At 42.0% G+C, this 25,169-nt stretch overlaps 2 protein-coding genes across 4 annotated transcripts; both read right to left on the bottom strand.

Annotated features, from left to right (window-relative positions):
- Positions 1–154: 154 nt before the first annotated feature.
- Positions 155–4,361, bottom strand: LOC110977527 (uncharacterized). Its single transcript, XM_022231759.2, has 4 exons — positions 3,988–4,361; positions 3,297–3,428; positions 2,721–2,815; positions 155–2,236 (listed from the first exon to the last, which is right to left on the bottom strand). The coding sequence occupies exons 1-4, from the start codon at positions 4,139–4,141 to the stop codon at positions 1,880–1,882; spliced, it is 738 nt and encodes a 245-aa protein (XP_022087451.1). The 5' UTR covers positions 4,142–4,361; the 3' UTR covers positions 155–1,879.
- A 690-nt stretch (positions 4,362–5,051) lies between these two features.
- mttp (microsomal triglyceride transfer protein) lies at positions 5,052–22,960 on the bottom strand. Of its 3 annotated transcripts, none has more exons than XM_022231706.2 (17): positions 22,805–22,960; positions 20,172–20,280; positions 16,043–16,212; positions 15,315–15,548; positions 14,230–14,495; positions 13,909–14,059; positions 13,598–13,758; positions 12,674–12,842; positions 11,885–12,001; positions 11,074–11,286; positions 10,164–10,378; positions 9,475–9,572; positions 8,943–9,064; positions 8,494–8,718; positions 7,558–7,682; positions 7,156–7,326; positions 5,052–6,519 (listed from the first exon to the last, which is right to left on the bottom strand). In XM_022231706.2, the coding sequence occupies exons 1-17, from the start codon at positions 22,907–22,909 to the stop codon at positions 6,345–6,347; spliced, it is 2,826 nt and encodes a 941-aa protein (XP_022087398.2). In that variant the 5' UTR covers positions 22,910–22,960; the 3' UTR covers positions 5,052–6,344. The 3 variants fall into 3 exon arrangements, with proteins under 3 accessions (XP_022087398.2, XP_022087397.2, XP_087005308.1); XM_022231705.2 differs by having other exon boundaries at positions 20,172–20,286; positions 22,805–22,952; XM_087149182.1 differs by lacking the exon at positions 22,805–22,960 and adding an exon at positions 22,726–22,744 and having other exon boundaries at positions 20,172–20,286.
- Between the last annotated feature and the right edge of the window lie 2,209 nt (positions 22,961–25,169).

Here is a 25,169-nt window from a genome sequence, read left to right on the forward strand (position 1 = left end):
AGTTAATATTTCCGCATTCCTGGAAGTATTAGCCTAATCGTCATGCCCATTAGGCTTACAAATTGTATTTATAGCCGTTGAGCTAAACACGGACATTAGTGCAAAAAGATTTTTGAAATAGGTTTTCTGTAATCAAATAAGCACACAAACCACATTTAATATAGGCCTACTCGCTTTTCGATTTATTACTTCGTCCCCCGAACAAAGATATTGACAAATGGGAAGGGCCACCGACCTAGTGCTGGATAGCTCAGTTAGTAGAGCACCGGTACGGTTTTCCAGAGGATGCAGGTTCACATCCCGCTGTAATCAATTTCTGTCTTCATCTTTATAATCAATTTATTACTTTTCAGAAGACACTGATAAGTGAAGCAGCTGTGTGATCTCAAAATGAGCTGAGTCACAAGCGAAAGAACCCTTGAACTTTAATACGCATATCGCGACATACAGCAGAAAGCATCCTTTCCAAAACGTTAACGTTGGAGGATAGTTATTAAATTTTGTAAGGAATATAACTAGTTTTTCGAAGGCTTTCTATTTGCGTTCTCGAATATGATACCGTACACGATATGGGGCCCACGGGTAACCCCCCACATGTCCAATCCCTATACACACTCTAGACTATTGTTAGCTAACACATCCCCCTCTGTAAAGAATTCCTGAGATTCCGATCAAACAATGATCAATACAAAGCGGGGGGGGGTTCTCTCCGCCCCATATCGCGCATCACATGTCGAACACGCTTGATCTTTACTTCAAACAAACGCATGACTATGCCATCTTTGTACTCGACTGTGGCATGAAATTTCAAAACGGAAAACTGTCAACACACGTGGTACACAGGAGAACTTGATTTTCCCCAGAATGACTTCAACATTGTCAAAGAGAAAGGATTATTGATATAGTCACATTCTAGTCCTGAGATCGTAAAACGTAAGGTTCATATTGAGAGGTCGTCGTGCTGACCAGGTGTAGTAAACCGTTGTCAAAGTTGTTGTTGGCAAAATTTATGCGCATGCCTATGTACTCAGTTCTGTACAAGCGAGGAATATTGGTACAGTGTTGCGTGCGTGCGTTCGTGGAATGGCGTTGTGTCAGTTGGGACAGGGATCATTGCAACAAGCGAAATTAATCATGGACGCGCCTTCAACCGCCTCTTGTCCACTTTGCCAGCGTTTAGTGTGCGACAGACAAGTGTAGGTAACTTTCAGTTTCAGGGTTTTCAGTGTTACTAAGCAACGGTATGCAAACTTGAAAAGTTAAAAGGACACTAACAGAGTGACGGGGCAGAAATTGTATGGGGAGGACTTTCACTGGGAATTGAAGAAACAAATGGAAGGGGGGGGACTACTTCACCCATGTCCAGGAACATGCCTCGACACCTACAGGCAAAATCGTAAGGTATACGCTTGGTCATTTACAAGGATGACAAATTAACCCTTTGTCGCATGGAATCTACCAGCACAAGAACATAAAGTATTCGAACCCCTCCCCTACAAAACAAAACAAAACAGAAAACACACGTACACACGAGGCATCACTCAGCTTGCACGATTTTCGCGTACAAAGAGTAGGCCTACCAATCGATTTTACAGCCAAACGTATGCATCGAAAGGCTGAAGAAAACGTCAAGTACGGGTAACTATGTTGAAGAATTAAAACCTGAATTACCCTGCTAAGCTAGGCACCCAACACGACTACCAACAAGCATAAGAAAGAATGGTCGTATTTGATCCGACGAGGAAGGGTATGAACGAGTGTAAGCGAAACGTATACCTTCAACGCGATACACAATATTAGGCCTAGGTTGCCTCTCTCAGAATCGATTACCTTTGTCCCTTGACATGGTATGCTTTATGTTAAGATTCATCGAGGGAATCTAAGGCTTATAGCTGAATCCTTCCGGAAGATCTTTCCTTCCTGCTTCAGGAAAAAGGATGTTTTCGGGGTCTGCACGGTACAAGTCGGTGACCACGCGCTCGAAGTAGTTTGGGAACGAAAAGGCCTTCAACTGACTCAAGAAGCTCCTAGCGGCCTCTGAATCCTCACCTACCCCGACTAGCTCTACGCGGAGGACGTACAGTAGCCCTGGCCGCGGGGTGAACTTCTTGTACAGACCGACGTGGGAGATTCCTAGCTCCTTAGGTGCCTGTTGGAGGATGAAATTGGTGCCAGACGATTCCATCCAGTCCTTCTCGAAGGTCTCTTGGAGCTTAGTGTCAGTTTCATCAGCAACCTAGACAGAACAACTGCCATGATTGAGACTTCAAAGTCAGAATATTTTTCATGATAGGGGTGCATTGAAGTGGAAGTATTAAGAAAAAAATTGATGCTTCTTAAAATCATGATTGAGGCCTACGAGATTTCAAAGCCTGTAAGTCGAATTGTACTTATATGATAGCCCTTCCTATGCTTTCAATCTTGAAGAATCCACCAAAATGAAAGCTCTTATGATCGCTGCTATGGAAGTTGTGATTATTATGCAGAACACTCATAAGGGCTCAAATATAATGTCAATGTGAAATTCTTGATGTTAATGAGTGAGTCTTGGTCAGTCCAACAGTCTGCACCATTTCGATTTCATAGATCCTATGCTTATCTTCAGTTGGCTGTTAGTTATATTCTAGTGACTTTTTTCTAGGTTTGGTGCAAAGTGCCATTTTGTCCTCGATGCGACATCAACTAAATGAAATCTGAACTTAGGACATAAGAAGACGCACCTTGAATGACGTCACGATGAAGATGCCATTGTCACCTTTGGGGAGCCATGGGGCCAATGGCTTTCCGGTGTTTGTTGCGATCTCAGTGTAGCCACCTATTACATGTGGATTGGCAAACAAGGATAAACTCAACTTATCAGTGATGTTATGAAATCTATAATCCATCACATGACAATTTCTTTTATCCAACAAATCAAAATACTGTGGTATAAGTGCAGCTAAACTACACCGAAGACATGCTTTACATCTTGGCTACCGATATACGTATCAGTTAAGACTCCCGCTCATACGTCCTCTTTCACACTACATCAGCTGCCTGTGACTGCTTGCGACTCTTTGCTGGCTGTCTGTGATTGCCCTCGACCATCCCTTAAATCTTGAGTTTTGTCTTAGTGATCCGTCGCCGTAAATTGCGATGGAACAGCGATAACACGACTACCTTAGCGCGACTAAGTTAAATTTCTTTCACGACAGGTAAAATATCATTCTACAGACCACGCACATTAAACTCTCTCAGATTTCACCAGACAAACTAAAGGAAAAGACAAGGACGACATCTCCAAAGCCTTCTCTCACCTGGGTAGGCCACAGCTTTTGATGCCATTTCACTCTTCATCAGGCTCGCCCAGGCCTCTGTTGGTTTGCTTCTCTGAAAACCTTCAAATGTTAGTCCGTCAAAGGCAGCATGGTTCACATATTTGAAGGCACCTTTGAAATTAAGAACGATTCTCGATTAAAATCTAAATAACTAAGTTCGTCATCCAGTGAAGAAATTCACCCGATAATATTTAACAGTTTATCCCTCCTCATTTATCTTTTTCCAGATCGTTGTTGTATTGTTACGCCTATAAAGTGTCCACCAGAACATTATGCGACATTCATGAAACGGGAAGTTTGTGAGTCCCTTTAAAATATGACGAGGCACAAAGAGGCTTCGATGAAGGTTACCTGTGGAAAAGTACACAAAAACATAATTGCATGGGCCGTCACGCATGACCTCAAACAAACGCGTGTGAGGCAGTGCTTATGAAATGGTCATTTTATTTCGTCGGTTTCAGTGTCCTTTACAGGTGTCGACAAAATAATATTAGCTCTGAAATCTATGGAATTCCATGGGATGAAGAACTCGACAGGTGCTGTAAAGCACTAACCACTCATTGCTATATGTCCCCATGGTCTAGGGCCATTAGATATCCACTTCTTCCATGATTAGGACCTTGGAGGCTGGACAACATTAGGATCCATGGAAGGCTAGTCAACAACTTACCCTCGGGGTTCAAGTTGCGGTGGAGCTGGGTGGAGATGAATTCCTTATTTGTCTGCACATAGTTGGCCGCTCGAAGCCAGCCTGCGACGAATCCGGTCGGCGCGATCTTCTCGAAGAAGTTCCAAATGTAATACAATTTAGCACTGCCTGCCATTTTGTCTCAACGACGAATGTGGGGGCCTTCGAGCACACTGTCGTCACTATGTCAATTGAGCTGTGCTGGCGCTTATTGGGTTTGAGGAATGGAGGCGGTTGCGACCCGTAGGTAAACAATAATGTGTGTCATGCATACACTAGAATGTGGAATCGGTATTGGGCTTACTGTATTCAGCGATTGGGACGTACCTATAGGAGTATACCTTGCGTGTGTATTTTTCGGATCACAGATTTTAGATAAAACGTTAAAGGGGTCTCCCACTGTACGTAGGCCTACTCAATAGAGAATTAAAGGTGAAAGCGCGAGACACCGATGCGTGGGGGAGGTGGGGATCGGGGGCTATGTGCACCCAAACAAAAATGAGGAATTAAAAAACCTATGAAAAATTACAATGAGACAATTATTTTCATGTATCCTTGGCAACATCCTTCCCGTAAGTCAAAAATAAGGCCACACGCCCTTACATATGTATATACTTGTGTGGTATTTCCTTTGTTATCGTGTACGAAACTCCCACACAGCATTAAAAAAATTTCAAATCACTGCCATTTCAACCAAATTCAGTTTCCTGGGTTAAAAATTTCGACCGTATGTCCCTTATATTAAACACTTCAATCTGCGACGGATAAATGGCACTTAAAAATTCCTCCTTTTTGAGTAAATTTGAAATATCTATTTCGTGAAATTCTTGTGGGGTACCACTTCAGTACGCCACAAGGATCAAAACTGGTCTTGTGGGGTACCCCACAAGGCACCATGTACAAGCGCCCGTTAGTTGTCAAAACAACGGTTTTGGCGAATTGGTGACATAAACAACGGGCAAATAAGCAGATGTTGATAACATCATGATTACCCCATACCGCTTCTTCTTGGAATACATGTAACTTCGACAGGGCACAGCCGTCGGTCAAATCCACCGCACTGTATTTTTATTGTTCAGTTTGTCCTAACGGGGGGCACACTTAAAGCATGAGGTACCTACACGTAGGCCTATAGACTGGGCTTACAAATCTAAAAAAAATTGCATTGTTTGCATATGTCTTTCTGAAAGGCTTCCATACAACATGGAGTTTTCAAAAACAAAGAATAAAGATATCTACAGCACTTAGCATTGCGCAGATAAAGTTTAGAATTAATGTTTTTGATGTGAATGAATTTGTTTAAATAAATATACAGACAATTTCTGTATCTTTATCGGCTGAATTTGATGAGTTCGCATTTAACAACAAACATTGAAAGGTTTATTAACATAGTAAATTACAAAACAGTAGTTGGAAATAGAGGAAAGATAAAAAACCTTTCGTATCAAAATTCAGACGATTATCAAAAACAATTTATCAAAATATCTTTACCTTTAGATTTTACTTTAAAAGGAACATACAAAGTGTAGGAAAAGATATGTTATTTTTAATTTGTTTATACACCGTTAGAATTAAAAAAATTATGGAAATAAATTTCCAAGTTTATTTAGCTTTTTCAAGAATTTATTACCCATCTTAATGTGACTTTATAGCTTTTGGCAAGTGAAGGAGCCGGTCACGGTGCTGGCCTAATTGACGGGCATTTCGGCTTTCAGTGACTGCAGCAGTGCTTCTAATTCAGGTGGATTCATCTTGCACATGCTGTGCCCTTGTGCCACATTTGGGGAACGGATTTCTCAGGGCTGGGCAGACTGCCACAGCCACAAATACTGACTCACAAGGATATACATTATCACAACAAAAGAGGCCCACCAAACTTAACCCTTGCATTATCTTGATTACCATGAATTTTCCACGACTTTCATCATCTTTTTCCCCCGAGTTTCTATGACTTTCAAGGACACCCTTTTCCATCTTTACTTTCTGGCCAGACACCACACTACTCGGAACTGCGACGTAAGTTACAATGCAAAATTCTCTCGCAGCCAGCAAGGCAACCCTTACCCAAAGATTGCATAGTTTCATTTCCAACATAATAAGCATCTAAGGTTATACACTGAGTTACAATTAATTACATTCAAGGCACGATTTGGCGTTCAATTAAATTTACACAATACTTCAATTCAAAACCGAGACACACACTACTTTCTAAAGGACAACAGAAAAATCTATTACAAAATTTCTTAGTAAAGAGCTACCAGAGTGCTGGTAAAACACTAATAGAAAAGGAATATTTTCCAGAAGTGAGACTAAGTGAAAGATAAGCCGGACGAATAAATCTACCACCATCCCTCTTCCTCCTCTTCTTCCTCCTTGCCGAACATCTCGTGGCATGGTGCTGAGTTCCGGTCAAAGAGCTTGAAGGACCGGTCCAAAACTTTGAACCTCCTCCGCAGGTAGGACTGGTACTTGGTCTCTGACCTGGCTAGCTGCTCCTGCATTGTTACTTCATTTCTGCAGAGAGGAAGAGAAAAAAACTTGAGTCGTCGGGGATTTGAGGTGTGGAGAGGTATTTGAATGACAGAGATACACCAGGAACTGTGACAAATTTCAGTTCCCAGCGAGGCTGTGCAACAGTCCAGTCTGTCACAAGTTCGTCAAATGTCCTCCAGTCTTAAGCCACGTCAAAAAAGTTAAATAAATGGACTGTGACAAAAGCTTTGCCCTATCCTTTGTCACGATCCATCCTGTCACTTGTGACTGGCCTCGTGCAAGGACCCATGACTGGGCACTTCAGAGAGGAAAATTCAGTAGAAAGTTTTGTCCTTGAATACTCATCGGAGCATTCAGCAAATTTACGAGAAAAAAATTCTCCAGTTGACTGGCATGAGACTCTGAATGGAGACAACCAGCTATGTAGTGTAGATACTGCATCTCTTGGCTGTGAAATTTACTAAAATTACTGAGACATGCTGGCCAGCCAAAATCCGATACCCAACTGGTGACGGGCAAAGTCGCTGTTGTAATTTACGCCAACCCAAACCAAATTTTATCAAGAGTCATATCAGGGATACCATTTTGCCCTTTCGTATCGGTGACTTTTCAACACCGCATCGAGATTTGTGGTGTAACTGCCTGGACGGTGCTTACATATAAATTAGAGGCTCGCTCATGAGCTGTAGGCACGACAGCGGCGGTAGCGAAGAGAACTGCACCGATGTGACAAAGTTGACCCTGGTGGCGCCCCTGCCTGTGTAGTCGATACCCGTTGTGATAAACGGAGTGGTGATCCGGGTGGAGCCTTTGACGCCCATTGATCCACTGAAAATCAGAGAACAGGACATCAAGCAATTTGTTTGTGGTTTGTGTCCATAGGCAAGATATCTTGCAACGATTGTGCTACTTTTTTCAATCCAGAAGCAAGCAGGTACCTCTACAGGCTCTATACATCATTTATTAACCTACATGCACACCTCGTAACAGAAAACAAATTATCCTACACATGACAGCGACCTGATGAGGAATGGAAGAACTGAAACATAAACTGCCTACCCTGTTGAGACTATCGTGGTCGATGAGCGGTCCCACAAGCTGAAGTCTAAGCTGCCGCCTAAATCCAGAGATAGGCTTCCCTGGACATTCAGGTCCACGCCGAAACCTGACTGCAAGCCGAGTTTCTGCCCGACGGTGGGTAGAGAAAAAAGGGAGAACTTTAAGAGATGTGAAGACAATCATGACAAGTACACAGATGTTTTAGAATGGTGGATGACTGGCTACGTATTTTCAGTTTTTTTTAACCCACGAAACTTCTTTCTAAGACAACCAAAAGGTTTAAAATGTGGTCACTGCATGTTGGCCAACGTGCAGTCCCTACAGTGTGTTTTCTGGCATATTTTACACATCTCAGCTTCATCACCAAGTCAGGCGTGTCTCTGACTTCAAAACTGTTCCACATTAGGCTCATAAAGTGCAAACTACATTGTAAAGAAATAACTTCACATTTGGGTCGATGGTATACAGTTTAATGCTCCTCTAGTAAGATGTTTCTAAGTAAAAACTAAAGAGTTGGGGGTAAAAGAATTGGGGGTAAAAAATCAGGCAAAGCCGGCAACGGAAAAATAAAGCTGAGATTTGGAAACCCAGGTAAAGTCCCAAGTCACTGTCACCCAAGCTAAGTCCAAAACATCTTTTCCCAAGTCAGATTCCAGGTCAAGTTCCAAGTCATTGTCACCCAAGCCAAGCCCAAAACATCTTCTCCAAAGTCAAGTCCTATGTCAAGTCAGAAGTCATTAAGACTAAGCCAAGTCTTAAGTCATCTTTCTCAAGTCACCTTCTCCCAAATCTCTTCTCTCAAGTCAAGACAAATGTCATTTTCTCCTAAGTCAAGTCCCAAGAAGTTTTCTCCATCTTAAGCTATCTCCCAAATCATGTTTTCTGAGTCAAAGACGCAATTGGAGTCTGAGTCGAGTCCGAGTCAGGCAAACTCACCTGAGAGTGGTCCTGCACCAAGCCAATTACCCGCATGTGGGGCATGGGGCTGTCGGACGACCCCATGTTCCACGCCATGCTCATCAGCTCACCGGTGCCTGTGAAGAACACCAGCATACGTAGCTTCATGTCCATACACTCGATGTTCAGGCCAGCTGTGGCTTCACCAGTGTCACCCGTCTCCTCGCCGAAGAAATACTCCAGGCCTCTAGAGAAGACACCAACCTAGTTAAAAGAAGAGGGAATAGGTGACAAGAGCAGATATATCTCCAGGTACACTACCAAAAGACTACCACTTGGTACCGTAGTTCTCTCTGCAATGACGTCACATCTTACAGATTGCCACGTGCCTCAGAATTTCGGACGTCATATTTCCGCAACTCTCACTGGCCATATTTCAAAGATATATGGTTCAACACCTGCCTCAAAGATATCACTTTTTCACTTACATTTAGCAACAGCAATGATTCGTTCTTGATATCAAGACCGACATGGAAGTCGCTCTTCCGGAGAAGACCGCTGGCAGTCATCTGAAGGTCCAATCCGTAGTTGATGGAGACGTCGTCAGTCTCTGAAGAGAGGAGGATGGCAAAAGAATAAACACAAATGAACAAAATGTAAATTAAGTTAATAGCTGATAGGTATTCTAACTACAAACATTCCTCACTCCTGAAAAATTCTCCATGATACAGAGCATTGAGTCTCAAATTGAACAATATAGCGGCTGGCACCAGCCTTCCACCATCCTTCAAAATCCTCCAAAATCTCAAAAATGGTTTGCGGAGGATCTGGCAGGAATGGTTAGGGTTAAAGGAAAGCTATACACTTGCTGCCATCAATTCCATGGCAAAACAGAACTGTAGCATGCACCACAAACTTGAAGTTATATAGTCCAATTCCTTGGAAAAAACGGACAGAACTAGCGTGCCCAACATGAAATGTATATATTTCAAAGCATAATGTGGCAGCTTTCTTTCTTACCCAGAAAGAAGCTGTTGAAGGCGACGGACTGCCCTGGAAGAGCCATTGTGTAGTAATTCTGGACCTGCATGCCACTTAGTGCTGATCGAATTGTGTCGCTGTGAGTGGAAAAAGTGTTTAAAAGATTCAAGACAAGGTAGAAAATTCCGGCTAGAAGGTGCACACCCATATGCTTAAAAACTGGAAGCTGTCGGTGGAGTCGTGAAATCTGTCCATTTACCCTAACTTTGCCCACTTTTTTAGCAAACAGTTTTCCGAAAATTTTGCAAAAAACATAAGCAAGATTTGCATAATTTCTATTTAAATCTTCCACTTTTTTCAACATAACTAAGTAAAGTCTTTACTCATTATTAAGCAAAAAAGCAACTACTTATTAAAAAATGTTGGGTTCCAAATATCTAGAAGTCAAGAACCATTGTTGTATTTTCACAGAAAAGATGGCTTTGCTTATCCAAAATCAGACAGTGCTATTGTTACTTCAGATCAGATTTGAAGGTTTGCAAGTTGAGGAAAGGAATGTTGGTAAGTTGGTGGTACCCTCCACAGGAAACATGTGTCTTCTGAGTTGGTGAGATTCTGGTGAACCGTCGAACAGAATTTTCAAACAATTAGCTCTGTTTGCTATCTGCACATTGAGCTTGTTTACAACAGGGATGATGAAGGGGGGACAAAGCAGGATGACCTCTGACCTATTCTCTGATGAACCCTTGGCATAATGGAGCACTTTCTCCAGGACGAACAGTGCCATCTCCCCCTGAGAGCTCTCTCGCAGTGACAAGACCATGCTGACGACGTCTGCCTCTGAGGGTTGATTTTGGAGCAACAGGTCGGCTGCCAGCGCCCGGGTGACGGTGGAGTACTGTTTGCTGCCCTCGTGAAAGATGTTGTTCAGGATGTTGTTGACCTGAGGGGTGCAAGAGGAAATGGAGAGTCTGCTTGGCAAAGGCTGTAGTCAAGACCATCACAAGACCAGACACAAAGTCAGACACAATACCAGACACAAGACCAGATACAATGCCACCAGGCACAAGATTAGTCACAGAGTTACAGAGTGAACAATGACTTGCTTTTGTTGGGTTTCACTCATAGAGCGTCTGACTTAAATAGGCCTATGTAATGATGACATCACACTTTGCTTGCCTGTGACTTCCCTTGGGAGCCAGTGGGGCCCACTGTACACTGAGCACCATTAAAAAAGGACACACATTTAAACAAAGTGTGATGTCATCAGTAATGAGGTCTCTTCAGACAGGATGCCAGTGGTGAGCCCCTGGGACGTTGTGACGGTCTTAGTGGGTCTCCATTGCAACTCTTCCACTTGGCAAACCGTGAGTTATGACTCACAAAATCTCATAAAATTGGGGTACTAATTCAGGTTTGAATTCTGTGATTGCACTGTTATTATTTAGGTAAGTAATGAAAGCAAAGTTCGAGTGGACACGAAATCAAATTCAATATAATTAAATAAAACTGAACTCGACCTAATCAAATTGACAAACAACAAATTAAATTAAATCAAATCAATCAAACATTGTCATGTCGTGTCAAGTAAACTCACATCACTTAAGTTGTGTCAAATCAATTCATTGGTTCCCTCACCTTTGGTGTAAAGTACTCTGTGTCAAATTTTAGGAGTGCATCCAATGCAACCTCCACCACGTCCATGTCTGGTTCGTTCTCAGCCACGGACAGGATGGCCTCAATGCTACTTGGCTGGACGGCGTTCTTCAAGGCATTCAGACACAGGATCTTCTGGAAGCGATCTTCAGTGGTAACGCCGGCCAAGAGCCAGTCTATTGCATCGGTTACTGCCTGGTTGAGGAGAGAGATATATTCTAATTGAAAAGATGCATGAAGAAAAAGCTTCTATTTGGCATTTATCTGCTCTTTGGGATGCTATAAAACATTCCAACAAGAGCATGGCTCATTCAAACATTCTAATGGGGACCACCACTATTCCTTCTGGGAACAACATGGGTTCCCACATGGGTTCAGTGGTCAATGCTAATGCATGCTTTACTTGGAGTTGGACTGGCCAAATTAGGAACACAGCAGCTTTGCCACAAAGGGTTCTCCCAGTGTTCCTGAACCAAGCAGAGAAGGAGAAATTTTCCAGCTTGCCAACAGAGAGCATGTTTCCTCATGCTTTCATACCATTTCAAACTTTTGCATTAACTCTGTAGTGAAATAAAAAAAACTTAAGTAGATTTAAACACAACATAGCATCTTGCAACTCTTTTTATGTGTACAAAAGTAACTTAACGCATGTCATGCAACATTTCATCATTTCCATTTATCTGCAAAAAGGAGACGTTAAAAAAAGCCCTCCCCCGGAAGAAGTCCTGAATCTGCCGATTGTGCCAAACTCCAACAACCTTTGAGGATGACATCCACTCATGGGAGCACATACCTTGGAGTTGCACTGTTCAGTCCCAAGGTAGCAGTACGAGTTGACCAGCTTGGCTATGGTCAGTGCCATCATTGCTTGGACATCTTTATTGTCCACTTTCTCTTCTTTCAGTATACCCTTAAATAGGAATCAAATGTCCGCCAATAAGCAACAGTGCTTAGATTGTCAGTCATTGTACCCAAAGAAGTGAAAATAAACGATCAGCAATTCTGTATGAACCTCATCCAACCTAGCCTGACCCGACCCAACCACCATACACCCAAGTAAATAACCTCAATTCAACATCATCAACCAGGACAAATGCAGGCTACATGTACATGACTGTCATAAACCTCAAAATTACATTTCCAAGGGCAAATTAAATAACACTCACCTAATCCCACTCCAAATCAGACACTGAAATAGCCAACCCCTTCCAACCTTACCCATTCAACTGATCAACCCAACTCACCACCCAACCCATTCCATCCCAACCCAACTCAAACCAGCCCAACCTACATCAACCCTACCCAGCCCAACCCGACCCATTCTAGCCCAACTAAACCCAGCCCAACCCAACTCAACCCAGCCCAATCTAACTAAACTCAACCTATACCAACCCAAACCACCCTAGCCCAACTAAACCCAACCTAAACCCCAACCCAACTCAACCCAACCTAATCCAACCAATCAAAAAATCCCATAATGCAAGAACCCAATCACATATACAAGGGCATCAACCCTTATTTCCAGCAAGAGACTCCCCCTTCCCAATTACTCACCATGACCCAGCAACCACCCACAACTCACCAGCAGCCAAGAGATCTGCTCTTCAGTGGGATGATTATTGTATGCCATCGTCAGTAGGAACCTCTCCAATATCTCACCAGCCTCTCTATTAGTGAAGTCCACCACCTCCTTTATAGCTTCCCAAGCTGGCGGTGTCTGGGTGGCCGCAAGCACATCAAAAAGCTGAGCTCTACAAGCACAAAAAAAAAACTTTCAAAACCAAAGATCTACTTTTTGAGTATAAACAACAATGTGGATTTATGAAACAAAAATCCGCTCGAGACACTATTATGATTATTATTACCCCCGTTCATCATGCCATAAAACTGCTTTTTGGGCAGCTAATATTAATGCATATGCGGCATACTCAGGTATGCATGCAATGTGTCAGACTGGAGGCAGTTAAGTCCCATCATACACTTAAGTCTATCAATATCCTCCAGTCTTTATAAACCACGTCACAAGTTATTCAAATGACCTGTGACGAACAGCAATCATCCTTCACTCTTGACCCTGTTACATATGACTGGGATTTGTAACTGGACTTGAGAAGGCACTTGTAAAAGGACTTGAAAGGGGCTCGACTACCACACTGCTCTTTTACCGCACATTACAAGAAGGGCAACGTTTGTACTAAGGGATCCTGACGTAGGAACAATTGAACTGAAGAAACCAAGATCTACACTCCCCTCAGAACACCAGAGTTAAATAAAAGACGTTAATCAATGCCGTTGGAATGATTTCAAAGGGGCGGGGGTGTTGCGAGACAATCAGGCATCATATTCATTAATTGGCCAAAGCCCAACCAAATTGTAATCTGGCCATGGGGGGGGGATGTGGGGGGCGCTGGCCCACCTGGCCACCCAGTTACACTGCTGGTGATGTAAACAAGTGTATAAGCTTTTGTTTAACTGGTCAGTGGCTCTTGACATCAAGATCACTCACACTATGGGAGCATTGTCCACATCTTTGAGTGTCTCCACGATGGTGTTCTTGCCCGAGTTTCGGAAAGCTTGGAGAACGTCCAGGTAAGCCATGGCAGATTTCGTCTTGGCGACAGCTTCTTCCGTTAGCCCATCTCTAGCCTCAGCTACTACCTCTGATAGCTGCAAAATAAATCATGGTTGTCAACTTTGCATATGTCTAATGGCTTCAACACGCCAAGTCTTATAACAAATTAAAATTTTAAATTCTCAAAAACTTTTTTGAAAAGCAACATCTCAAAAATAACACTATTCCTTTTGCTTTGTCCTTACTGGTCTACAGCCTTCTCCACACTGTTGGCCCATTTTGTCGCTTGACCAAGATGCCCTGTGGAAGTTCCCAGCACCTGTGATGGCACCCTCTGCTGTCGACCCTTGGAGAGTTTCTGCAACCCCATCGCTGCTTTGTAAAGCAAGGCTCTGACTGGAAAGCATTTAGGATATAACAAATTTTTTTAATAATAATATCAATATATTAATATTAATTAATTATAATTAATGTTAATATTCTAACAGAAAAACCAATCCTCACAAGTACATTTCACCAAATAAAAAATGTAATAAATAAAAAAAAATATGGACTCTGGCTGGTACCTTGCGGTCACTGATGTGGACAGTTCAGACTGGATATTCACAAATGTCTTCCACTTTTCAAAGCTCGCTGCTGATTGGATAATTTTTTTATCTTGGGAGAGATCGCAAGACACTGAGGCTTCCGATTGGACGTCGATACCAAAGGCACTCTTAGGGTGTGAGAACCCGCCTGATTGGACAGTTATGCAGGAGTTGAGATCTTTGAGCTTTAGAATTTTGCTGCCGACTTTGGTGTAAGTGACTATGCACTTTCCGGATGCATCCACCTGAAAAAAATAACACACAAACACCAAAAATAAAAAATATTTAAGGGAGACGTTTGCCAAATAGTGTGCCATCAAGAGACATCTGACTTAACAGCAAATTGTGGGAAATAGTTTGACTAATTATATTCCTTACGCACGAGGACTTCAATTTTCGAATTTATTTTGGAAAGGTCTGTTCCGAGGCATTAGGCTCACCAGGCAGGTGTTTCATGTCTCCAGTGTCCTTGGAAAGAAATGACTAAGAATATTTTTGTCCCCTCCATCCCCCTCTGGATGGGATGCCAGTCCATCACAAGTTAATCCCCAGCTCATAAAGATACCCATTTACATGAATTTTCCTGGGTGGAGAGGGGCAAGCAAGGCCACAACTTATGGCCAACAGCTGGATTCGAAACCCCTTGAGCCATTGATCAAGAAGTCATGAAACCTAAACATAAGGCCACATTTGCCTGCAAGGTGATTTCAAATTTCTGGATGTGAACAATACTGCATTTGCAAAAGGCCTTTATCATGATGCTTCCATGGTTTTCTTGCTCCTTGTAGATCCAGAGGCGATATAAATACAACTTCACATATTGATAAAAGGGAACAGACTATTTTTCCTTCCAGCCTCAGTTTGGTTACACTGCTTTGAATGGCAAAAAAAAAAGAAGGCTGACCCTTGATAGAGGTCTATTCACAAAGGACACAAACACTGATGAATACTTCAGGAAACTATATGTAAGATGTTGACTGAGCAGCTTCAAAAAGTGGTCACTTTAAGGCAAAAGCTTTGTGAGATGCAGAGGTAAGAGAAATCCACCTAGGAGACATCTTTACCTCTGTTATTTCCCCCTCGACATCCTGCATTTGAAACAGGCCAATCACGCCCCTCTTGATGTCAGCGGAGCCTTCCGATTCGCTGTCGCTGACATAAATCTGGCCAACCTTCCCCACACTCCAGACGAAGTAGACGGGCTGCGAGGAGGCAACAGTGAGAGTTGTGGGCGGAGACAGGAACGTGTTCTCCGCATTCTCCCTCTCGGCGATACTGGAAAGTCTTATGTCTCGCAGCTGTAAGAAAATGAAAAATAAAGATGAATTTCTGTTGTTACTTTCAGGATCTAGGGCACACTCGGTGCAAAAGCCAACATGAATTTTGGACGTTAGATCAAATATGCAACCAACTTTTCCAAAAGCAGGCTGAAGTATAGAAGTTGAATGGCTGACAATTCCTCTCTCTGTTATGTTTGGCAGTGATCTTAACGTTACACTGATGATGTTGGGTCAAACACGTGTATTCGTGCTGCAAATTTGCAACAGCTGAACAAAGTCCAAATTGGCAACAAATGAGCCATGATGTCAAATTTGATTCATACTTGATTTACACAAAGTATGATCACAGCACATAGACCTAACAGTAAACCAACATACAGCATGCAACAGGCATGTACATGTATGTACATGTCATATGTCTCAGTTTCACACTTATTTGCAGTCTTTAGATTTTGGGTTCACCTGTCATGCCTGCATGAGGGAAAGAAAATAACAAATATCTCTCGACTTACACTCAATTTGGCAACTTGCTCAGACCCGCTCTGCCATACGACAGAAAGATCTGCCGTCGAAGAGAGCTTGAAGCCGACATCGCTGCCAGTGGGCACAGCCTCGTTGATGTGGATCTCAGTCACGTAACTGTAGCTGTATGTCTTACCCAATTCATAACTCAGACAAGCACCTGTAAGGACAGAAATCCTGCAGTGTGATTGCCAAGGCTTGGCTCAACTGATGACACAAATCCAATTTTTCTTTAAATCACTGCATGTATTCTCCACATGGCATCTTATGTAGGAACCAATAAATGGATGGTAAGTTGTCACAAACATACCTGTACATGTACTGTACATATCTCTTTATGCCTGACCAGCTATGTTTAAACATAAGCAGTTTAATAAGCACAAACAAGTGTCTATGTACATACATGTACACGCAGCTGACAATTTATAAGGGACCTGTTGAAATGTTACAAGACCCAGTCTTGAGAAGTGTGTAACAAATTAGCCATGCTTAGGAACTCCAGACTGAGTGCATGTGCTAGACTACTGTATGCCATGTATGCTGATGGCAGGATACACTAAGCAATGAAAAATCTTGGATTAAAATCTACTCCTTGAGTTACACAATAAACTCTCTACCTCTGAAAATGTACAAAAATGTTGCAGTTTGTTTACTTGAGGGTAGGCCTAAAATGTAATTCCAGAAATTAGGGGGGCCATATTTTTCATGTCCCTGTCAAACAGACATACATGCATGATTTTGTAAGTTCAGAGCACGTTTTCTAACTTCCAAGAGTGATGAATTAATTACCTGCAAATTTGCCAAACACATAGACATAGTCTGAAGTGGAGGGAAGTCAATTTTGGTGATACATGCACATTTCCATGTCACATAACAAAGGACAGATGTAATAGGGACACAAATATGACACACTTTTGGATCCCTAATTTTTGGAATTACCCATACGTAAGGTTCCCAATTTTTTTTACAATCAATTTTAATTTACATACATACATGTATGTCAGTCAACAGTGTTTCCACCATACATGCACCATATTCCTGGAATACTGAACTTCCACGCTATTGCACAACTCAATGCTCAAATTCTCTGAAGCTTGACTAATTTACAGCAATCCATTTTTCTACATTCTACCCGCAGATTTTAAATTTGATAATCTGTGGGGGAAATCTCAAACAAGCTTCACAGAAAATAATGATAACAGCTGTTTGAACAATTACTCATGTGCTAAATTAGGTTGGCTTTTTTTGGCAGCATGCCAACCTGTACTTTAAGGGTCAGATTTATACTGTGTTGGGGGTGAGAGGTGGAGGGAAGCCTTTTGACACAGGTGCATGTACGCATGCAGGTACATGTAGCCGAGTCATACTTGTATTGATGTGAAGTAATATCACATGAATCTTTTTAAAAACCCTGACATTCAAGAGGATAGACAAAATAACCTGCAACCTTTTTAGATATTGTGATCATCATTTAAAGATCATTTGCTTCTCAAAAAAAAAAAAAAAATTGAAGGCTGCTGTAAAAAACTAAATGAAAGAAATAACTTTTGCTGCCATGCTGGTTTATACAGGTACATGTAGATAAACTGAAAAATCAGCTGACATGAAAGAGGAATACTGCACAAAAATTGAACTTTCACTTCTGAAAATCTAACATACATGTACATGTACATCATGACCAGGGCAACTGGGTATACACACTTGTCCACAGATGCAATGGCATTCTTTAGATAAGTTTTGAAGGTTTGCATGGTGAAGAGGTATAATAGAAAGTAGGTTTACGGTAGCACCATGGACGTATCTCTTTTGTGAGTATTTGCGGTTCTGAAAAGAACCAGTGGTACTCGACGTTTTGAGCAGTATGCTCTGCTCGTCATCCCTGTCTCCAGAATCCTCCACCAGACTACTTAAGCTCAACTCCCAGTCTGTATCCGGCATTCTCCTGATGACAAGCAGAGCATACTGCTCGAAACGTCGAGTACCACTGGTTCTTTTCAGAACCGCAAATACTCACAAAAGAGATACGTCCATGGTGCTACTGCAAACCTACTTTCTATTAGGCATTCTTTAGGTTAAAAACTTGAATAAAAACAGGAAAGCAGAATACACGTAGGTTTAGTGGATTATCATTCTAAGGAACCAAAGTCAAAGGAATAATTTGTCATCAGGCATGTTAAGAGAGATTCTGAAGTCTATTGTAAAACTTCTGCTCGGAAGAAATACACATTAGACTGGCAAAATTGAGAACCCATCGACTGCAGGCACAAGTAGGTACATGTAAATTTTCTTCACGTGAAATAGTCTCATTCCTCAAGTACTAATAACATGCAAATAAACATGCATGAAGAAGGAGACCTGAGAATGATAACACCAAATGGAAACGTCGTTAACGAAATTAATTCTTGACCTTTCTGCAGATGTCTTTCCACAATATTACTTAAAGAACACTAAGAGAAATTTCTGACATGCATGTTTCTTGGGGTGGTTTCAGTTAAATATCATTTTTCCAGATATTCAGCCTATAAAATGAGATAGGACGACCTCATGTAAAAAAAGGCTGGGGGAAGGGAAGTGGAATGGACCACTGTCAGTGATAATCAGCAATCGATTCCTTAAAAGTTACACTCCTCTGGATGGGGTATATATGAAAAACTTAATTTGTAAAAACACTGCACTTTGAATCTTAAGTTTATATCCAAGCACAGCAGTGCACAAAAGGGTCCATTCATGGGTAATATGAATCTAAAACAAAGTTTAAGCTGCAAATTTGCAGAGGCATTACACAAGCAAGATACATGTACATGTAAATTAACCTCCTATTCTGCAGTTTAGCACAGGTACATGTGCTAGAGATCTCAGGTATTACCTGGGAATTGTTTTTAATCGGAAAGTCAAATAAGCTCAACCTTCACCCCCAGATTAAGGAGGGCTACTCCATCACCCTGGACCCATGAGATGTTCTTTGTTAATTTGCCTATATGCAATTTACTTGTACTGACAATCAGCGGGGCAAAGACTGAAGTCCACAGAATTGTGTCATGAAGTCATGGTGATAACTGATAACCTAAGCATGTCCTGGGCCTCGTGGGGCTGAAGTGCCACGTGTGCTTAGCTGTGGGAACTAGCTTGGGCTCAGGGAATGAAACACTGAGATTTTGCTCAGGCTGAAAAGCTAGTGTTTAACCAAAAAGGGGAAGGGAAGAGGTTTAGAGAAATTTCATGACACACCGAGCAGAATGCTTGTAAAACACATTGACACGTAAAAATGCTGTTATTTTTTACGGCTTTTTCAGAATATATAGTCCACAAGCTTCCTCTCCCACATTGATTTGATTTAAATGTCCATCTTGCACTCAGGTTTTGTCAGAGGTGTACAAAAATGTGGAAAAAGCAGAGAGTTTCAATCTCTAAAATTGAATGATTTGGGGAAACAAAATTATGACAATCTGGAAAAATCCTACAAAAAGTACACCCCTGCAAAGCAGGAGACCTTCAACCCCCGCTTTCAAGAGTGCTGCATGACAGAGCAGACTTTCTGAAAAAATATGGGTGAAAGTTGACACCTGTAGCGCTGCCAGGCTTAAACACTAACCCCAGAGGTAGCAGGGGATCCACTGACTTCTCTTGTCATTTATTTTCTGCCCAATAAACTTACACAGCATTCTCTTTCAACGTTATTTCTGAGCCATGTTAAGTGCAGGGATTTTTACTCACCATGAACACACTGCAATAACCTTTCACACCATCCCCACTGCTTTTCAATGTCAAATAAAAAAATACACAGAAACCTTTATTTCTTAAGCGCACACTATCCTTCCAACTATGGAGAGCAAAAATTTCAGTGATATTTGTCTCTTAGATAACTCCGAAGTGGTAAGTTGGTACACTGTACATGTCTAATTGTTGAAATTTGGGGTCAAGGACTTTTTGTGTGAGGAAAGCCTGAACAAGGTTGCAGAAAATTTAAGTGATCTTCTGTTACAATAGGGCTACATCTACAAAGTTGAATCCTGAGTCTGGAGCTGCATGTACGTGTAGGTTTGAATCTATGCCTGTTGCAAATACAATTGTACCGGAAAGGCCACTTAATGTAAGAGAAGCCCTACAGGTACTTCTCACCTTGTGTGACACAAAATGTGCCGATTACTGTGAGCAGAGCCAGCATTTTCGTTCTGTCTTGTACCGTCCGCCTCTCTGAACTGCGTACCTGCATGTAGGTAGTAGTGACCTGTAGCTAGTAAAAAAGAAAAAGCAGATTAGATGATGGAATAACACCTCATATCATGCCTAATATAAAACTTGAACTCCACTTAAGTACTGAATCTCATATTGGCTATGTACATTCATACATGTGCAATATGTTCAGAGTATGGTGTACAGACTGGTGCATGAATGTACATTGTACATGTACGTGTACTTTCAACCATGTTGATGTTGGGTGTGATTAGCCAATTTGCAGCATTCCCGATCACTCGGTGCGATTGGTCGATCCTGCATGAAATCTCCAAGTTAACCTCCCTTTCTTAAAACCATATCCCACAACTTTGAATAAAAAGCCACATATGCAATATTATCGAAAAATCATGGAATAAGATCAAGACTGACTGATCCCACCCAACAAAAATCACATACATGTACCTTTGTACCGGTAAGTTTCATGACTATGTATGTACTTAAAGAACTGTAAGGTTTAAACACTTCTGACAGTACATGCAGACCATCCCTAGCAACTGAGTCTGCCATTGGGAGATCATGAATTGTCTACAAGTAAATGTACTAACAGTAAAGATGAAACATTCTGTGATTGGTTTAGTCTATCCCAAAAACTGCAGAGTCCAAAGTCGTGGGAGTGGGGTGGACATCGGGCCCCACAATTCTGGGGATAAGTCTTAGTTAGCCAGTGGCGTATTCAGCTTGGGGGGGGGGGGGATGCCCCCCGACTTTTTTTGTTTTACTTCATACAGATACATGTACCTGTAGATGAAGAGGAAAGAATGTTGGTAGGCTTACATGGCTATTAATATCAAATATTAGCGCGAAAACCCTAAGATAACGACACCAGCAAACAAAAGCAAGGATGTCTGGACAGTGAATGAGCTTTAGATTTTTTTCTCCCTCAACATCATGTTGAATAATCCCCCCCCCCAACCAACAGTTGGATACGTTGCTGGCCTCATAGCTCAGGCAAGGAAGAGTTCCACAGATGCCAGTAAGTATTCCCAAAAAGTGACCTTTTAGGCTTCAGAAAGCAGAAACATACATGTCTAGAAAAGTTTGATTTAGGAGGAAAAAAAAAGGGTCATAAAGAAAACACTTAGATTTTCAGACCAGTCTCAGGCATGAATGTGTTGCATACAACTGTGACTGTGATGTATAGGCCCTACATGCAAATGCCAAGCTCCCATACGAAAAATAGAGTTGGGATGAACCATAGAGCTATTGCTGTACAGATGAACTAATGCATTGTCACAGCTGAAAATTCCAGTGTAACAACATTTATACTGCATCAACTTAACATCACTGTTGTACACCACAAAGCTTACAGTCCGGTCCATAAGGTCGATCATGAAATGTAGTACATGTAGGTCTATGTTAACAGGTTAACATGCTGAAATTGAAGTAGCTTAGGCTACACGTACTTGCACATGTACCGTATGTTCACCCGGCACTGCTTGTGTATCAATTTAGTTTATACATGGGATTGTATGGGGCGGCGCATGACAGGGATAGCCATAATCTGGTCCTGTCTCCTATGACTTTGAATTTTGATCAAAAGAGGCAGTGGTGGAAAGTGTACATGTATTTGCAACTGATGCAAGTAAATGACACACATAATAAAGCCAAAAGTAGAAGAGTTTTTAACGTGATACTGAGCCATTTTATGCAACATTGTTATTACTAGAAGCCAGTATCAATCCTTGACATACAAGTATCATAAACTGATTTTTATCTACACCATTGAACCCTGCTAAATTCTACACAATTGGAATATCAAGTGGACTTTCGGTTATGCAATAAATTGCTGTGACGGAATGAAATCACAGCAAACCAGATTTTAAGTTTGTGAATCTGGCTTTCAAAAAACCTTTGGAGTAATTGCAGAATACCTCGCCACTCTAAAAAAAAAAAAAAAGACCCCTGGAATGGTTGGTTATGTGGGTACAAGGTGAAAATCCCTCGAGAAGAGAGAGACACTTTGACCAGTTCCTGGCTAAACGTATGACTTCTGGCAGGGTATTCTGCAACAGACCGTATTCGCATCCTCCGTAATTTCAGTCGTATTCCCCAACATAGTGTATTTATTTGAAAATATTAAATTCAAAGAACCAGACTGTATTCTACGATTTCAATCCGACCCCCAAAACCACCTGGTACATGTACATGTACCAGGTGATTATGGGGTTGCAAGAATATTTTGAGTTCTTTTACAGGAAGAGAAGAGTTTTCACTGGTCGAAAAAGGCTACTATATTTGATTACTTGAGATCACTGACTAACAAAAATCATCCATCAGGTGTCTCGTTCCATCATATCACAAAAGCTCACTGGCGTTCCAGTGTACGACCCTGAACAATAAGCAGAACTAAGTGGAAGAAGGAAACATGCATCAAACATGTACATGTACGTGGCTAAAATAGTAAAGGTCACCCCTCCATGCCCTCATTAGACATTACCTGGAGATAACTTCAAGAATTCTGCACCAAGGCTTATTTATCGATTTGTAATGCAGCTAAGTCTACCATGTCTACCCACCTTCTTCACTCCACCCGGTGAACTGCCTAAGCCCTGGCTGAAATACGTGTTGCAAATTTCAAGGAAATTGAGCAACGGCTTCTCGCGTACATGCAGTCTGATCATCCCGATCAGCTGGCCGTGTTATTGTATGTAAATAACCGGCGTTCGCGAAAGCCCTCTATTGGTGGTTTGTCTGCATGCGCACTGTACAAACATCCAAACAACACCATCTAGCTAAGCGCAAAGACTAATTGTATGCAGAATTAAAGCATTGATGGGAGCAGTCCATTACTCGGACACTCTCGATAGAAGCGACATTAAATTGATTGTACACGGACCATCGGTACCGATGGTCCGTGTACAAACCAGAATGGACCAATAAGGAAACAGCGCCCATGGCTTGTGTACTGCCAGAACGTAGCCAATAAGAGTGCCCATGCTCACCTTGCTCCACACCCACAGTGGCCTTCACGATCCAGAATCACAAGCACACAAAAAGCGGGATGCTGACCACAGGGTTTTACGAGCGCTGTGACTGCATGTGTTTTGTGAATTACCACTGCACTGACCTTCAAGGCGGTGGCTTGGTTTGTCAAGCACCCGAATATTCAAACATAAAATTCAGCAAGAGTAAGGAAAAATGAAGAACAGTGCAGTGGGGGGAAATTTGCAAACTGCCTGGTGGAATTCGCAGCAAAACGAAATAGAGTAGTGCACACTTATTAAATTGGCTGTAAGGCAACAATATTGAATAATTGGCTCCCCGAGAATGTACACCTGCATGCGCTTTTAATTTTCGAACTGAACAATGTATTGTATGGCGAAACTGAACCATTGCAAACTAGGTATACTCTGTTGATTCCACTGGGCAACACAATATGAGAATCCAGAAAGACTGATAAAAATCATGTTCATTGAATATTTCATTCCTTATTCAGAACATCTTCAGGAACATCTTTAGATGGCTTTCATTAGTCTTTTTTCATTCTGTTCTGAATATTGAAAATTATGAGTTGATCACCTACTGGTTTCCACTAGGCACGCACTAGGCAAATTTATACACATGTACATATACAACTGTAAAACACAGTAAAAATTATCCCGAAGAAAGTACTTAAATAATGAAGTCAATGTCAACTGCATTCGCAAAATGTCCCCGGTGTTTTTCATGTGTATGGGGTGATTTTAACATTAATATCAGGAGCCCCCATTCACTTATATCTTGTGGTTAGTTTTATTACCCTTCGTGGGCCAACTGCACCTTTCCCGCAACCAGTGGTAAGCAGGGCTCAAGGAGGACTAGAACAAGGGTGGATCCAGCCTGTGGTTTTATTGCAATCATAGGATCTGATAATTGCCCTTGCAGGATCGAGTACAGATATAAATGCAGTCTTGGTATTTCTCTTCCGTCTTTTCACCTGACGGTCATTCCAGCTTTAGCACAATAGTCCATATTTAGTATATGTTACTGCTCGTCATTATTTCGTCATTCTGTAGAAATATGAAATCCCCATTAACAGTCATTCGTGATATATTTGAGGTTAATGAAAACGGGCGCATACCAGTGAAACTAGCTCACGAGAAAGTGAGAGAAAAGTTGCCGCTCCTCAGCACTTGCAAGACAGGGATACTCCTTAAATCGGTATTCGGCCAGCACATCAAACGGGCGAAACCAGGGAAGAGTAAAGCAAACCCCCGACCCGTGTGGTTGTATTACGGAATCCAGCTAGCCGTCCCAATTGACAGCCCCTGCATCCCAGAAAGCTGGGGAGAACAAAACATCGATGGGACCTCGCCTTTACTGCCCGGAGTAGGCGAAATCATAAACCGAATCATGGTTACACCATGCACACCGCCAGAAGTGAGGAAACTCCATGATGAGAACCGTGCGTTGAAAGAGAAGATCGAAGAGTTATCGAAAGCGCAAGAGGAAGACAGGAAAAATGTCTGCAGACTAAAGAGGGAACTTTCTGAGAAAACTGCAGGCAAAAGGGGAATCCCAACATGCATGCATCTAAAGATGGATGACCTGGTACATGGCGAGGTAGGCCTGTTAGGTCAAGGAACATTTGGATCATGCAAAAGGTCGACGTATAAGGGAATTTCAGTGGTAGTAAAAAACTATGCTGAACGCAGAGCATCTGTCTGCTGAGGAGCTCCGCAGAGCTGTGGAAAAAGAGGCACAAACAATGCTGATGTTGGAGGCATCCCCCCATCTCCCCCTCTTGATCGGAGTTAACACCAAGCAACAACCATACAGTATAATAACTCAGTATTGGGGAAGAGTGACGATCTGGAAAGCCCTGAGGGACAAACAACTCCTTGGTGCTATCCCTTGGGTTAACGTCCTTAAGCAGGTCGTGGATGGATTGGCGGCAATCCA

This window comes from Acanthaster planci, linkage group LG19 (genome assembly GCF_054643075.1).
Source record: "Acanthaster planci isolate LZ-2023a linkage group LG19, COTS_SCS, whole genome shotgun sequence".
NCBI lineage: Eukaryota > Metazoa > Echinodermata > Asteroidea > Valvatida > Acanthasteridae > Acanthaster > Acanthaster planci.